The sequence below is a fragment of the Lethenteron reissneri genome, chromosome 4 (assembly GCF_015708825.2).
Source record: "Lethenteron reissneri isolate LAM-NWPU_2019-01 chromosome 4, ASM1570882v1, whole genome shotgun sequence".
Taxonomy (NCBI): domain Eukaryota; kingdom Metazoa; phylum Chordata; class Hyperoartia; order Petromyzontiformes; family Petromyzontidae; genus Lethenteron; species Lethenteron reissneri.
In genome coordinates, this window is record NC_083782.1 from 8,260,858 (window position 1) to 8,278,512 (window position 17,655).

At 54.0% G+C, this 17,655-nt stretch overlaps 1 protein-coding gene across 1 annotated transcript; it reads right to left on the reverse strand.

Moving 5' to 3' along the window:
* Window positions 1–1,178: 1,178 nt before the first annotated feature.
* On the reverse strand, window positions 1,179–15,569 carry LOC133350113 (chorion transcription factor Cf2-like). Its single transcript, XM_061564142.1, has 3 exons — window positions 15,125–15,569; window positions 6,908–8,459; window positions 1,179–4,685 (listed from the first exon to the last, which is right to left on the reverse strand). Exons 1-3 carry the CDS (start codon window positions 15,212–15,214, stop codon window positions 4,510–4,512), a joined length of 1,818 nt encoding a protein of 605 aa, XP_061420126.1. The 5' UTR covers window positions 15,215–15,569; the 3' UTR covers window positions 1,179–4,509.
* Window positions 15,570–17,655: the final 2,086 nt, after the last annotated feature.

Here is a 17,655-nt window from a genome sequence, read left to right on the forward strand (position 1 = left end):
GGTACTCATTTGAGGCTGAGTCGACCACATATACACAGCTACACACACACACACACATTGGCCAGTCCCGTCGAACCACACCTACCCGAACACACCTATACCTCGAAGCACAATGGCACACGCAGGCACACCGACACACGTATCAAACAAAGACCAACTGCTTGCTTCGCCTTATAACCCGTTGTGGTATGATGTGCTGTTAACACGCACACACACGCACGCGTGGACTGTTGGAGAAAGTGTTGCTAGCGAGCAACATATTTTGGTCGGGGTTTGAACTCCGTCTGCAGGAATCGTTCAAATAGGACGGGAACTTCTACGCCACCGCCCCTCACTATTCAGACACATAGACACACATAGACATACATAGACACAGAGACATACATAGACACACATAGACATACATAGACACACACATAGACACACATAGACATACACAGACACACACATAGACACACAGAGACACACAGAGACATACATAGACACACATAGACATACATAGACACACAGAGACATACATAGACACACAGACACACAGAGACATACATAGACACACAGAGACATACATAGACACACATAGACACACAGAGACACACATAGACACACATAGACACAGAGATATACATAGACATACAGACACACAGACATACATACATAGACACACAGAGACACACATAGACATACACAGACACACATAGACATACATAGACATACACAGACACACATAGACACACACTAGACACGCATAGACACGCATATACATACATGGACACACATGGACACACATAGACATACAGACATACATAAACATACATACATAGACACACATAGACACACACCAAAGACAAAAATCTCCCGTGTAGCCTTAACATACTTTTGGCGCAAGTGCTGTTAGCGAGCACCTATGAAGGCCGACACGTCACACGAGGGGGTGGCTGGCCAGCACCAAACCCGGCCGCCTTTGTCTCCCCAGTGGCGATGTTTACTACACACCGCGTCAGGTACCCATTTTAGGCCGAGTCGACCTAGGGGGAGGCCCAGGAACCTGTTCAGCCGGTGTTGGCCATGAGCGAGAATCGATCTAGGGTGGCCGAGTTCGTAGTGCTGTGCGCTAACCACTGCGCCACCGCTCCCCACAAACGACGATCACACACAGAGTGTCTACGACACGTTCACACTGCAGGCGTTAAGCAAGGATGTTTATTGTTCATATCCAGGTATAGCAAAGATATAATAATAATAATGATAATAGCAAGGCCACATATCGTAACGTGTTAAGTGTAAACTATCAGTGTCCATACACAGTGTTTGCTGGGACCGGCCCATGGTATGTAACAACAACAATAATAACATCACAATCATAGCAATCACCACCACCACCGTCATCATCACGATCATAATTGGATCCTTTACAAAAAAACATATATAGGGCGATCCGTTTATAGATACCCTACCGATGTCTATTAAACATTTATGAGATGCGTGAACTGATTGAGATGGGGGGGGGGGGGAAGAGACTGGTAACGGAACGCTTTGATTCGGAATGTATTCATCCACGGTGGGGTATCTGTAAATGGACCGCCGTGTATTGTTTTGCACGTTATCCATTTGCTGCCGGCAACGGGCGATCCACTTACAGACACCCCACCGAATTTCGAAAGACCTCCTTCTCAATGGCCACGTGTGGACACCCTTGATAGCGGATGTCTCCCGCCGAGCAGAGGGGCGTGTTGAGATTACTGGCGGTCAAAGCACGTCGTTGTCATCAGCCGTGGTCAATCCACTGCTGGATGAAGGCCTCTGGGAGGTTTGGGGTATCTATAAATGGATCGCCGTGCACGTTCACGCACGACCAAGGCAGCAGCTGGCTCTCGATTGTCATTGCCGAAGTCATAACGACTCCCAGCTTGAATACAGCATCGCTGATGATGCTGATGATCATCATCATGATGATTATCATCATCATCAGCAGCAGCATCATTGTCTTCTTCATCATCATCGGCAGCAGTAATAATGGCACGGTAGTCGATCTATTGAGACAGTCCTGGCGAAGACTTCTCCGATTATTGAAATACCAAAAATATTTGTTCTCTCCCTCTCATCCGTTGCGAGGTGTGGGGGGGGGGGGCTTGACTATACTTCACCACGCCGGTCGGTGCGGGTTCGCTGGAGGTCACGCGACACTCGGGGGGGTCGAGGAATCGAAAGGCGAGTTCCAAAAGACAAACGCGACACGGACTTCCACAATCGTGGAATGGGTTTGAACGCCACTTCTCTGTGGCCACGAGAGAGACCGCTGACAGCCACCCACGCAGAGGACACAAAACACCGATAATTACACTGGTCAAAAAAAAAAATTCTGGCCTGGACTTTTGCAGCTGTTCTAGACTAATTTCAGGGTGCTGATTCCAAATCTGATCTCAGATTTGCTCTATCACATCTAATTTTTATGCTATCGGCATACCCAATTTTCATTGATTATACCCGAAATTAATTCTGTCACTTATGATTGCAAGTTGTTGCGAGTCAGTGACTGCTTTAGTGTTAAAATATGGTGCTGTATTTTTAGGATAGTGTGTTTATAATATCATTTTATGTAGATATCCACATTCATTTAATATTTTTCTTCTGCAGTTTTTATTGAAAATGCAATATTTGATATCTCAAAAACCTGATGTGATAGACAAAAACTGATGGCCAGATTTGGAATCAGCACCCCAAAATTACATTTAAAAACCGTTGGAATGTCTTATGCCAGAAAAAGTGTGTTGACCAGTGTAATGATAACATTGATCGAATCGTGACAATGGAATCGTCATGGGGTTGGCCGAACGGTTACGGGTAACCGGTTTGACAATCGAATATTCGTTTCTCTCTCTCCTCCACCACACACCACGTGGTCGCCCCACAGCCTGCTGGGCCGGGCAGAGGCACCGCGGATTCAGCTGCCCAGTGGTCAGGTCAAGAGGTAGACGGGTGATGTCTATGACTGGCAGACGTTTCTGTACGTGTGGCAAACCGGTATTAACCGGTTTTTACGCGGTTACGTTACGGGTCACGTAAACAAAAGATTTTAATTCTGATCAAGAGGTCATGAATCGATGCCCCCCCCCCCCCCACCGTCACCAACAACCACCGCCCACATCTCGCCATCGCTCGCTCGCTCCCTTCTTGTGCTTGAGATGACGCCTCTCTCATCCAAGGGCTTCACGTCTCATGGAACAGCTTATAGAGCACCACCCCTCCCCCCTCCTCACAACAACGACAGCAGGGAGAGAGGAGGGGGGGGCGGTTGGGGCTTGGCACTTTTCCGGAGCACAGCCCCGGATAAGCGCGCATCTCCTGGCCGCAATATCGCCAAGTCAACTGGCCAACACTCGCGACTGCCAGGGCCTCTACACTCCCCACCCCCCTCCTCCTCGCTCTTACAATAGGCACACAGCGAGAATACAAAATACGAGTGATAATACTCTATATAATGCTGTTTATATATAAATATCTATAGACGATGCGTCATCATCACGACTCTTAACATGCTATATGTACATTTGTGTTATAACATCACTCTCGGAGCTTTTGTTCTGTAAACTTGCGCCGTTGGCTTTGAGCCCGGTGAGTTTTTGTAGTGCGACTTTGGGGGGTTTTCTCCATCGGAAGGCGACGAGAGAACATGTAAACCCCTTCTTCATCGGGTCCGCTCCCATCACGGGCAGTCCCGTACAGCCTGCGGTCTTCGTATAGATAGTCTATAAATCTGTGTATAGATACAGCCGATAAATCTTCATATATTTATGCGTGTACAAACAAAAAACAGCTACAGCAGCCCCCTGCAAGTGCTGGCTCACGCCACGAGCGGGAGCTCTAGGCAGCCACGGGGTGTAAATGGTATTTGGCCTACTCTTCCACTGTCCAAACATCTTCGGTGTGACGCTGTGTAATGATGTGTGTGTGAGTGCGTGTCTTATACTGGTTTCGTGTCCACCCTTCTTGGCAGAGTCAAGTGGGAGAGCGTTTGGAAAGAGGTGAACAGAAGGGCTGAGTGTTACTCCACACACTTTCACCCTCATCCTGGCTCCATCACCACCTCCTCCTTCCTCAATCCTCCACCTCCTCCTGCGACCAGAGGATGGACTTCCGAGACCTCTGCCAACAGAGGTCGCAGACCCAGGCGGTATAGAGGAGTGGTTCGGACGGCGTCGGGGTGGAGAGGCGAAGGACGAGAGGGTGGACAGGAGGCGAGGGATGGGTGGAGAGGCCGGTGATCAGGTAAGAATTTCTGGAGGTAGCGTGCTCGAGGTTGAAGGGAAGAGGTGGGTGGTGGTGGGGGGAGGAGAGGAGGGCGAGAGACGGGAGAGGGAGTGAGACGGGCGGTGGAGGTGGACGCCTTGCAAGAGTCGAGGAGGAGGAAGATGAGAATGGGTCGGACGAAGTGAAGTGAAGGGGGGGGGGGGGGGAGTGACAGGGAAAGATGCTGACGATGCTGATGACGAGGAGGAGAAGACCCGAGCCTCACATGTGCCTCTTCATGTGGAGGGCCAGGTGGTCGGAGCGCGAGAAGGCCCTCTCGCAAAGGTGGCACTGGAAGGGCCGGTGGCCCGTGTGCTTGCGGAAGTGCCGCGTGAGTTCATCGGAGCGTGCGAACTTCCAGCCGCACCCCTCCCAGTTGCACTGGTAGGGCTTCTCTCCTGCGGACAGCCACGGCGGGAGAGAGGGGAGGGGGTGGGTTAGAGGGCACCCGCAGAGGCTACGACACCCGGAGCAGACATCGACACGGAGAGCGTTGCGCGCACGTGCGCGTGTGTGTGCGTGTGTGTGTGTGTGCGTGCGTGTGTGTGCCTGTGTGTGTGCGTGCGTGTGTGTGCGTGTGTGTGTGCGTGTGCGTGTGTGCGCACACGTGCGTGTGTGCGTGTGTGCGCGCACGTGTGTGTGTGTGCGTGTGTTTATGGGGAGCGGTGGTGTAGCGGTTAGCGCACTGCACTACGAGCCTGGCGACCCGGTTTCAATTCCCGCTCACGGCAAACACCCAGTGACGATTATCTGAACCGGTCCTGGGCCTCCCCTAGGTCGACTCAGCTTCAAATGAGTACCTGGTGCGGTGTGTAAACATCGCCGCTAGGGAGACAAAGGCGGTCGTGCGTGGTGCTGGCCACCCACCCCCTCGTGTACCGTTCCGGCCTTCATAGGTGCTCGCTAACCGCACTTGCCCCTACAGTCTGTTAAGGCTATACGGGGGATCTTTGTTTGTGTTTAGTAAGTGTGAAACTCTTTCGCCTGGGCGATCCCGAGAGGGATGGATTTACAAATCGGCGTCCAGGGGTGTCAATTGACACACAGCAAACACTTTCATGTCACGGCCTATACACAAGTCAAAGATCGCCCGGGTAGCCTTCATACATGATGTTGGGGCAAGTGCTGTTCGCGAGGAGCACAGATGAAGGACCGGTACGGCACGTGCAGGGGATGGTTGGCTAGAACCACGCCCAGTCGCCTTTATCTCCCTGTTAGCGATGTTTTTACACAGCGCACCGGGTACTCGATTATCTGAACCGGTCCTGGGTTCAGAAAATCGTCAATGGTGTTGTCGTGGGGCGAATCGGACTCGGGTCGCCGGGTTCTGTAGCACCACAGCACGCTAACCACTACACCACCGCTCCCCGACAAACACGGACGCGACGCATAGGCACAGACGCGTATACACTCACACATACACAGCAAAAGGCATAACAACAACACGTATATTACACATGCGAATATATACACACACACACGCGCACACTTCATTTCCTGAACAGGTTTCCAGCACGTCGAGGCGAAACGTCGGACAACACGCAGTAGAACTGCGACAACACAACGGATAACTGAACAGACAACAAAGACAAAGATCACCCGTATAGCCTTCACAGGCTGTAGGGACAAGTGCTGTTGAGCGAGGCCAGCACCACGCCCGACCGCCTTTGTCTCCCCAGTGACGATGTTTACACAACGCACCAGGTACTATTTGAGGCCCAGGACCGGTTCAGATAATCGTCACTGTTGGTGTTGGCCGTGAGCGGGAATCGAACTCGGGTCGCCAGTTGCGTAGCGCAGCGTAGCGCGAACGAATACACTACCGCTCCCCATACCTACACAACCACCCACCCAGCCACACACACATCCACCCACACACATAACCACCCACACACACACACCCCCACACACATCCACCTACCCAGCCACAAACACACATCCACACAGCTACACACACACACACAACCACCCACCAAGCCACGCAAAAACCACCAACTCAGCCACACACACACATAGACCCACACACAACCACCATCCCAGTCACACATCCACACAACCACCCACCCACCCAGCCACACACACAACCAGCCACATACACACAACCACCCACCTAGCCACACAACCACCCACCGACCCACACACACAACCACCCACCCAGCCACACACACAACCACCCAGTTACGCACACACACAACCACCCAACCACACACACACACACAACCACCCACCCAGCCACACACACACACAACCAACCACCCACCCAGCCACACACACACACAACCACCCAGCCACACCCACACACAACCACCCACACGCACACACACAACCACCCAGCCACACCCACACACAACCACCCACCCACACACCCACCCACCCAGCCACACACACACACCCACCCAGCCACTCACCCACACACCCACCCACCCAGCCACACACACCCACCCACCCAGCCACCCACCCACACACCCAGCCACCCACCCACACACCCACCCACACACCCACCCACACTCACATCCACCCACACACAACCACCCACCCACACACACACCCACCTACCCACACACACTCACACCCACCCACCCAGCCACACACACTCACATCCACCCACCCGGCCCCTCACCCGTGTGCGTCCTCAGGTGAGCCTTGAGGTGCGAGCTCTTGGTGTAGGTCTTCCCGCAGCCGGGGTACTCGCACGTGTGAGTCGCCGTGCGCTTCCGGGCGCCCCATGACCTGCGGCCTCTCTTGCCGGGCCCCACTTTACCCTCCGTCTGGGGGGCCAGGGGGGCCGCCTGCGCGGGGGGGCAACACGGAGCCCCCCCCGGGGGGACGAACATCGCCACGGCGTCCAGCACGGACGGGGAGGAGGGTGGTGTGACCAGCGTCTGGTGGTGCTGCTGATGATGATGATGCTGATGATGATGCTGCTGCTGCTGATGATGTCCGTGATGGTACAAGATGTTGAATTGCCCTTGGAAGTGCATCCCTTGTTGTTGCTGCTGCTGCGGATGCTGCTGCTGCTGAAGTTGCTGCTGCTGCTGATGATGATGCTGCGCTTGCTGCTGGTGACTGTATAAGCGTCCAAATGCACCTGGGAAGCGGTGGTGCATCGGGAAGTGCTGCTGCTGATGTTGCTGCTGTTGCTGCTGTTGTTGTTGCTGTCCGTGGTGCTGTAGGTGAGAGTGGTGCTCCTCCGAAAGAGACAATGGGTAAATGTGTCCGCCCTTAGAGGGCTGCTGATGCTGCTGCTGCTGCTGATGATGATGCTGCTGCTGCTGATGCAGCCGATGTTGAACCTTACTGGACTCGGCAGACTCGTCAGCCATGAAGCACGCGTGCGAGTCGGCACCTCCAGGCCCAGCTGGATTGTGCTCCCGCTTAATGTTCTGCCCCAGCTGCTGAATGTGAGTGAGAGGGATGAGCCTTTGGCTCTGCTGCTGCTGCTGATGATGATGCTGATGATGCTGTTGCTGATGCTGCTGATGCTGGAGCTGATGATGATGATGATGTGAGAGATGCGGGTCAACGTGTGGTCCCGCGTAAATGTGTCCTCCCTTCGCAGCGGGCGGCTGCTGCTGCTGCTGCTGATGATGCTGCTGCTGCTGCTGATGCAACTGCAAGTCGTGCGTCTTGTCGGGAGAGAAGTGAGCGCCGTCCCCGTGGCCCAGAAAGCCACTGCCAGAGAAGTCGAGGTCGGGGGTGAGCAACTCTTCCACGAGGCTGGGGCAAGGCTTGGCCTGGAACGCGTCCACCCCGCACGCAGCCACGTACACAGAGTCCCGACTCTCAAATCCTGTGGCCCCAGCACCACCACCACCACCACCAGCGGCACCGCCGTTGGTACAACTTTCAGGCGTCTCCGGCAGCGTGTAATTGGCGGAGGAGGAGGACGCAGACGCAGCGGCGATGGAGGATGTGGAGGAGGCGGAGGAGGTGATCAAGGCACCCACAGCGGTGATGTGGTTCGGTGCGCACCCGATCGGCGCGTCGCTCGAGGAGGTAGCGGCGGCAGCGCAGAAGCCGGCGGCGCGGGGCGGTGACCCCGCGGTGAAGGCGGCGGGCGTGGGACTCGAGCAGTCGGCGTGCTGCATGCTGTTGGAGAGGATGAAGTCGATGTCCAGAAGCTTGCCCAGGTCCTCGTCGTCCCTCCGGGGTTGAGGAGTCACCCTCCAAGTCTGTGGGCGGAGGAGTGGGGTGGGGTGGGTGAGGGGGGTTGACATCGGCGCACGAGCGCTGAGTTTGGTGTCGGCGTGGGAGGTTTTGGGGCGTTGTCTGTGTGTGTGTCAGTTCGTGTGTGTCGGTTCGTGTGTCAGTGTGTGTGTGTCAGTGTGTGTGTGTCAGTGTGTGTGTGTCAGTTCGTATGTGTCGGTTCGTGTGTCAGTGTGTGTGTGTCAGTGTGTGTGTGTCAGTGTGTGTGTGTGTCAGTGTGTGTGTGTCAGTATGTGTATCAGTTCGCGTGTGTCGGTTCGTGTGTCAGTGTGTCAGTGTGTGTGTCAGTGTGTGTGTTTGTATGGGGAGCGGTAGTGTAGTGGTTAGCGCTACACTGCGCTATGAACCCGGCAATCCGGGTTCGATTCCCGCTCACGGCCAACACCAGTAGTGACGATTATCTGAACCGGTCCTGGGCCTCCCCATAGGTCGACTCAGCCTCAAATAAATACCTGGTGCGGTGTGTAAACATCGTCACTAGGGAGACAAAGGCGGTCGGTGTGGTGCTGGTCACCCACTCCCTCGTGTACCGTTCCGGCCTTCATAGGTGCTACTCGCTAACAGCACTTGCCCCAACAGTCTGTTAAGGCTATACGGGGATCTTTGTGTGTGGGGAGCGGTGGTGTAGTGGTTATCGCACGGCGCTACGAATCCCGGCGATACGAGTTCAATGTCCCGTGATAGTGGCGAATATTTGAGTAGGTCCTGGACCTCTCCAAGGTCGGCTCAGCCTTAAATATATACCTGCAACGATATGTAAAACTTCAGCACTGGGAGACAAAAGCGGCCGGGTGTGGTTTTGACCACTTCACCCCCTCGCGTGCCATTGCCGTCCTTCTCATGTGCTCGTTAACAGCACTTGCTCCTACAATCTGCCCAGGCTACACGGGGGATCTTTGTCTTTTGTTTATGTGGGTGTGTCTCTGTGTGTATGGGTGTACGCATGTGTGTGAGTATGTGCAAGGCGTATGTTACGTGTCTGTGTGTCTTTTTTGTACGAGTGTGCGCGTATAAAATGTGCCGGTGAGTATACGTTGTGATGTGTGTATGATCATATATGAGGAGCGGTGGCGCAAGTGGTTGGCGCATCGCGCTACAACACGTGGCCAACGCCAGTGGCGAATATCTTAACATGTTCTGGGCCTCCCTTAGGTAGACTCGAACCTCAATCGAGTAGCTGGTGCGGTGTGTAAAGATAGGGGATACAAAGGTGGAGAGGCGTGGTGTTTGCCCCCTCGGCCTCCAAAAGGTGCTCGCTAGCAGCACTTGCCCCAAGTCTGTTGAAGACTATACGGAGGATCTTTGTCTTCGTGTATGTATGTCAACGCTATACGTTTGCTTTGTTTGTGTAAGAGTATATGATGTGTGTGTGTGCGCGCGCGCGTATGATTGAGTACGTGATGAGAGCCTCCCGTTCGTCTGTGTGTGTCTGTGGTTTTGGGCATTACTGTGTCTGTCTGTGTGTGGGGAGCGGTGGGGCAAAGGCGACCGAGCGTGGTGCTGGCCACCCACCCCCTCGTGTGTCGTGCCGGCCTTCATGGGTGCTCGCTAACAGCACTTGCCCCAACAGTCTGTCACAGGCTGTTCGGGGGATCTTTGTCTTTGGAGCGGTGGTGTAGCGGTTAGCGCGCTCCGCTACGAATCCGGCTACCCGAGTTTGATTCCCGCTCACGGCCATCACCAGGTGACGATTATCTGTACCGGTTCTGGGCCTTCCCTAGGTCTACTCGGCCTCAAACGAGTACCTGGTGCGATGTGTAGGCATCGCCACTGGGGAGACAAAGGCGGCCCACGCAATCGTGTGCCGTGCCGGCCTTCATAGGTGCTCGCTAACAGCACTTGCCCCAATAGTCTGTTAACAATATACGGGGGATCTTTGTCTTTGTGTGCGGTGTATGTCAATGTGTTTGATTGTGCATGTGCCGACTTTCATAGGCGCTTGCAAACTGCACTTGCCCCAAACGTCTGTCACCGCTATACGGGAGACCTTTGTCTTTGTTGTGGTCTTTGTGTTCTGTGTGTGTATGTGTGTGTGTCTTTGTCGGCTGTATGGATTATTCGCACGCGCAAAAAAAAACCCAGCGAAAAACCAACAGTGGCAATAATAAAAAAAGGTTAAAAAAGGCGGTGCAGGTGATGTTGTTAACCCAAAAAAATAACAATGTATGTTCAACACGGATTGATCAATCAATTAAACAAAGCACACTAATTACAATTACAGATGTTAAACTGAGTGTTCAAAAAAACATGCTTGTTTTTGCGTTGCGCGTGTGTGCGTGTATGTGTGTGTGAGAGTGTGTGTGAGAGTGTGAATGTGTGTTTATGTGTGAATGTGTGTGTTTGTGTGTGAATGTGTGTGTGAATGTGTGTTTGTGTGTGAGAGTGTGTGTGTATTGTGTGTGAGAGTGTGTTTGTGTGTGAATGTGTGTGTTTGTGTGTGTGTTTGTGTGTGTATGTGTGTGAATGTGTGTATTGTGTGTGAATGTGTGTGCGTGTTTGTGTGTGAATGTGTGTTTGTGTGTGAATGTGTGTGTGCATTGTGTGTGAATGTGTGTTTGTGTGTGAATGTGTGTGTGTATTGTGTGTGAATGTGTGCTAGTGTGAATATGTGTGTTTGTGTGTGAATGTGTGTGTTTGTGTGTGAATGTGTGTTTGTGTGTGAATGTATGTATGTATTGTGTGTGAATGTGTGTGCTTGTGTGCTACTATTGGGGAGCGGTAGTGTAGCGGTTAGAGCGCTTCGCTACGAACTTGGCGAACCGGGTTCGATTCCCGCTCACGGCCGACACCAGTGACGATTATATGAACCGGTTCTGGGCCTCCCCTAGATCGACTCAGCCTCAAATGAGTACCTGGTGCGGTTCCTAAAAACATTCTCACTGGGGAGACAAAGGCGGCCGGAGGTGGTGCTGGCCACCCACCCCTCGTTGTACCGTTCCGGCCTTAATAGGTGCTCGCTAACAGCACTTGCCCCAACAGACTGTTAAGGCTATACGGTATATCTTTGTCTTTGCTACTTTTTGCGTGTACTGTACCACGGCTGCTGGCTCCTGCTGCTGTTGCTGCTGCTGATAATTGCGTGAATATTGTGAACACAAACACACACACACGCACGCGCACACACACACGCGCACACACGCACGCACGCACACGCACGCGCACACACACACACACGCGCACACACGCACACACGCGCACACACGCGCACACACGCACGCGCACACACGCACACACACACACACGCGCACACGCACGCGCACACACGCACGCACGCGCACGCACACACGCACGCACGCGCGCACGCACACACACACACGCGCACGCACGCGCACACACACACACACGCGCACACACACACGCGCACACGCGCACACACACACACACGCGCACACACACACACACGCGCACACACGCACGCACACACACACACGCACACACACACACGCGACCCGTGCCCCTGAGTCAACCCACAATGGGCAGTCTGTTGGTCGGGGAGGCCGGTCCTGGCGGGCTTTACAGAACACGTTCACCGGTGTTGCGTGTCAATTCATAAGGGCCAGTACAAAGTGCTGCTTGCATTTCTGCCCGAGACCCAAATGGGAAACAGTTGTTGGCGACTATGAAGCGTCTTTGTTGCTTATCAATGTAGCACATACACCATACAAGCGCGGCGCGTAATGCGATAATTGTACACACGCGCCGAGACTTGCGCGGACACACGCAAAACAAAGACCCCCCCCCACCACCCACACCCACCCACCCCCCCCTAAAGCCTGAACACACTTTTAGGGCAAGTGCTGTTAGCCGAGCACCTTTGAAGGCCGGCACGAGCGGGTGTGGTGACCAGAGTTTACACGCAAGATTCTCCCACTCATTCGATGAGGCCGAGTTGGTTCGGGGGGGGGAGACTCACGTCGGTTCAGATGATCGTTAGCGATGTCGTCGCGTGAACGGAGATTCCGAATCAAAGTCGCCGGGTTTCTAAGCGCAGCGAGTTAACCCCGACGCTACCGCTCCCCGCGCGCGCACACAAACTTAAGACAAAGATCCCCCTTCTTGGTTCTTTCGGTAAAGTCACGTAGAAGGGAAATAATACAATAATAAAAATAAAACAGAATAAAATAATATAGTATATTAATATAATTTAACAATATAATAAAATTTTAAAAAATGTCTTACTGTTATTTCATTATGTTTAATTTTTATTATTTTATTATTTCCCTTCTACGTGACTTTACCGAAAGAACCAAGAAGATGAATCCCTGCAGTCACGAAAGCTTCACATCGAAACAAAGATCCCCCTTACACAGCCGCGAACAGACTGTTGGGGTGTGTAAGTGCCCCCCCTCCCCCCCCCCCGTGTATGAAGGTCGGAACGGTACCACGCCCGGCCGCCTTTATCTCCCCAGTGCTGATGCTTCACAACGCCGTAATCATCTGCTCATGGAAGGTTGGCCCAGGACCGGTTCAACTTTACGTGAGCGCGAATCGAATTCGAGTAGCCGGGTTCATCGATACACATCAGTGCACCACTTTGTCGTGCAAGGCAACAGCGGTAAACAAAAATTATACGGGATCAACTGGCCCTCGCCATAGGAATGTGGAATTTGCACTTCTGGTTTAGTGTTGCAAGCAGGAGTTGAGCACCACAGAAAATCAGCGTTACACCCTCGTCCTCTACTGCTGGATTGAAAATCGATGATACGCCGTGACGGGTATTCCAACGGAATCATCATCTTTGTCGGGCGGCTAAATCCATACTAAAGTGACCCAAGTATGACACGTGTATGCGCACCGGCTCGTAGACTCTGTCTCTATGTAGTTCGGCGCTTACTAACAGCACTTGCCCCAACAGCCTATTGAAGGCTATACGAGGGATCTTTATCTTGTGTGTCTGTGTGTCTGCGTTCGTGTGGCGGCAAACGCGCTGCCGATGATGATGTCATTGGCCATTCCAATTCCTCAATTACTCTCCGCGCACGAGTTAGCGCCTGAGATTGAACTCTGATCACTTGTGTGTGTTTACCTGTGTGCGTGTCTACCTGTGTGTGTGTCTACCTGTGTGTGTGTGCCTGTGTGTGTTTACCTGTGTGTGTCTACCTGTGTGTGTCTAGCTGTGTGTTTACCTGTGTGTGTCTACCTGTGTGTGTGTCTACCTGTGTGTGTCTACCTGTGTGTGTGTCTACCTGTGTGTGTCTACCTGTGTGTGTGTCTACCTGTGTGTGTGCCTGTGTGTGTCTACCTGTGTGTGTGTACCTGTGTGTGTCTACCTGTGTGTGTTTACCTGTGCGTGTCTACCTGTGTGTGTTTACCTGTGTGTGTGTCTACCTGTGTGTGTCTACCTGTGTGTGTTTACCTGTGTGTGTCTAGCTGTGTGTTTACCTGACTGTGTTTACCTGTGTGTGTGTGTACCTGTGTGCGTCTACCTGTGTGTTTACCTGTGTGTGTCTACCTGTGTGTGTCTACCTGTGTGTGTGTCTACCTGTGTGTGTCTACCTGTGTGTGTGTCTACCTGTGGGGAGCGGTAGTGTAACGGTTAACGCGCTGCGCTACCAACATCAGCGACGATTATCTTAACCGGTTTTGAGCCTCCCCTAGGTCGACTCAGCCTCAAATGAGTACCTGGTGCGGTGTGTAAACATCGCCACTCGGGAGACAAAGGCGGCCGGGCGTGGTGCTGGCCACCCACCCCCTCGTGTGCCGTGCCGGCCTTCATAGGTGCTCGCTAACCGCATTTGTTAAGGCTATACGGGTGATCTTTGTACATGTGTGCGCCTCTGTGTGTGTGTGTACACCTGTACGGGTTTTAGAGAGAGAGTGAGAGACAGAGGAAAGTCGTCTAGATGGGAGAGGGAAGAGAGAGAGAAGGGGAGGAGGAGAGGGAGATGATTTTAGAGGAAAGGGAGCGCGACTGCACAGTTGCACGTACCCATCCACCCTCCCATCCACCCTCGCATCCACCATTCGTCCTTCCACTCACAAATCCACCCATCCATACATCTCTCCATTCAGCCACTCATCGATCCACCGACCCATCTATAATTCTAGATTCGAAGCTTTCGTGACTTGCAAGGATTCATACTCTTTTTTTTCGGTAAAGTCACGTAGGTAAAATATCAAATAAAATAAATGAAAACAACCAAATTAAATCACGACGTTTCGGGCGCAACACAAGCGTCCTTCCATCTATACATTAATTTACTAATTCACGTGTCTCTCCTTCCATTTATACACCCAACTAATTCATCCATCCACCCACACAGAAATCCCAACGTGCATCCAAACATACATCCGTAAAGATCTCCATTATTCCATCCACCCATTGATTACTTATTCAACCGAACTACCCAACCCACCCATCAACCCATCCGTGCATCCATCAGTCGGCGCGCCTACCCACCCATCAACTCACCCATCCGTTCATCCACTCATCCGTCTCTCCATCCATCCACGCTCCTCTCAACCCGCAGGTTATATAGAACTTCTTTCGCACCGTACGCGGCCACACGTGTTAATCGTCCGCCTCTCACTCGAGTCACGAGCCGCATGGCTCACAGGGTTATACCCAATCAATGAAACTGAAAACTGAAAACTCTCCGTCTCTCTCACACGAGCCACGCGCGGCACTCACGTTCATAATGTCCGCGCAGTTGCTGTCCAGTAGTCCGCACGAGAGCGCGAAACTCGAGATGGAAGGCAGTCCAGAGGCCACTAGAGCCATGACCCGCAATGGGCCTCCTTCGGCGCTCGCCCCTTTCCCGCTGCCAGCTTCTCCACGCAGCCGATGAGTCAGTCAGTAAGCCAGCCAGCGAGAGATCCACCGAGCCAGCGAGTGAGTGAGCCACTCCACCGCTAAGACGGCGAGCGAGTGAGCGAGTGAGCCACTCAGCCGCTTAGTGACCGGCGACTCCGGGCCGGCAAGTCAAGTAAGCGAGCCCCAACTCAAAACTTTTGACAAAGCGAATTGAGCTTCAGCTCAGCACACCCCCCACCGTGCGCGCGCGCGCGCGTGCGTCTCTCTCCGACTCTCTCGCGCGCAGCCGGTGGAGCTGCAAGCCGAGCGAGAGTGGGTGGGTGGCTGGTGGTGGTGGTGGTGGGGGGGAGACGGATCGAGCGAGTTGTGAGCCGTGGCCCGCTCGCCGCTGCCTCCTTTATAACAAGCGCCCCGCGCCCCCTCCATTGGCTCGGCGGAGTCCTCGCAATCGCGGGGGCCGTCTCGGCCAGGACCAATTGGCGCGCGGCGGGGGAGAACAGGAAACTTCGCGCTCTCTCTCAGCAAGCCAGCTAAATTTAGGAGGCGTATAAAGGGAAACGAGAGCTTGGCCGAGCAGCGTCGAGAGCGCCGCGCGAAGAACAAGCGACTCCTTTTGGGACGGACGCACGCACGCACGCACGAGGTGGTGGTGCTGGAGGTGGTGGTGGAGGTGGTGGTGGTGGTTGTTCAGGCGCCTCCTCTGCCGACGACGCCGCCGCTACCGTCCCGAAGCGCGTCACGTGGCACGCGGCAGCAGCAGCGGCAGCAGCAGCAGCAGCGGGCAAAGGGAGCGGAGAGAGTCGTGGGGCATTGGCCACGCTCATTATTCATGGACGGGGGGCGGGGGGAGCTGGGGGGTTAGGGGGGTGGGGGCCCGGTTAGTTGATGGGAGAGCAATTGGGTGGGTTCGAGTGCTGGGGGGAGACGATATATAAATGCATTTATTATGCCACGATCAAATATTTATGTAACAGGGGACGTTTCGGGCAACGGGCCCTGTTCCTACTGCTAGTAAAAGAAGGCCTATGTGCCCGAAACGTCGCCTGTTGTGTAAATGTATAAAAGTCTTTAATGATGTATTATCGTGCGACAGAGTTTGTAGATGAGTTACGAAGCAATATGTAATCGATCATAACACACGTCCCTTTGAGGCCACTGTCAATGTAATGGACTCCCTGGCGCTGTGCGATTAAAGACGCGTGGCGCCAGACGGGACCACGTGTTCAGCGTAATGGGAGTTGAACTCATGTTTGGATGCTGCTGCTGCTGCTGCGTTGACAGCGGTGCACAAGCACAGCCAACAACAGCAGCAACTCGACTCGTTCCTCAGCACCACCAGCACCACCACCACCACTGTGGCCTCAAGGGTACACGATACATATCAAGCGACGTTTCGGACAACGGTCCCTTGTGCAGGACAGAGCGATTGGAGAGGCTGGAGAGTCGTGGTTGGAGACTGCACCGCACACCACACGCACACTGGGGCCCTGGTGCAATGTTGGGGGTGTAGTGGGGGGCTGAACCCCCCCCCCTAACCCACCCCCCCACCTCCACTTCTAAATTTGTAACGTTAACATTATTATTAAGATTACTTAACATTGACGTCACACCCCCCCCCCCCCCGCCCTCTCCGTGCCCCCCTTTTGAACGAGTTACGCTACCGGGTTTGTTCGTGTGGACCGTGGTAGCGAGCAGCACTTGCCCCTAACAGCTTGTCGAGGCTATACGGGGCTTCTTCGTCTTTGCTTTTGGAGCGGCGGCGTCTCAGCCACCACCCTGACGAGCCGAGTCTTGGCCAAGGGCAACATCGGCGGGCCATCGATACTTGAACCGGTCCACGGTCAACTTAGCCGAGTACCCGGTGGAATGTGTGGAGATCAGACCGGGGAAGACAAATGCGGTCGAGCGTGGCGTACCGGCCACACCAGACTCGAGTGCGTCGTGCCCGGCCTTCGTAGGTGCTCGCGAAGGGCCACTTGCTCCCATCGGCCTGTGCGGCTATAGGAGGGACGTCTTTGTCTTTGTGAGTGGAGAAGTTGTGGGTGGGTAGGGTGAGCTCCTGGTGGGGGACGTGGATTAGGGTGAGTGGGGTGAGTGGGGTGAGTGGGGTGGGATGGTGAGTGGGGTGGTTGGGTGAGTGGGGTGGTGGGGTAGTTGGGTGAGTGGGGTGAGTGGGGTGGCAGGGTGAGTGGGGTGGCAGGGTGAGTGGGGGAGTTTGGTGAGTGGGGTGGCAGTGTGAGTGAGGTGGTGATGTGAGTGGGGTGAGTGGGTTGGTGGGGGAGTTGGGTGAGTGGGGTGAGTGGGGTGAGTGGGGTGAGTGGGTTGGTGGGGGAGTTGGGTGAGTGGGGTGAGTGGGGTGAGTGGGGTGAGTGGGATGGCAGGGTGAGTGGGGTGAGTGGGGTGAGTGG

What these genes read in the sequence shown, in the direction of transcription:
- LOC133350113 (XM_061564142.1), bottom strand. Translation starts at nt 15,214, where the DNA reads ATGGCTCTAGTGGCCTCTGGACTGCCTTCCATCTCGAGTTTCGCGCTC. An exon ending in ACTGCGCGGACATTATGAAC is followed by an intron (nt 8,460 to 15,124) that starts GTGAGTGCCGCG and finishes CTCCGCCCACAG; the next exon opens with ACTTGGAGGGTGACTCCTCA. An exon ending in TCACCTGAGGACGCACACGG is followed by an intron (nt 4,686 to 6,907) that starts GTGAGGGGCCGG and finishes GGCTGTCCGCAG; the next exon opens with GAGAGAAGCCCTACCAGTGC.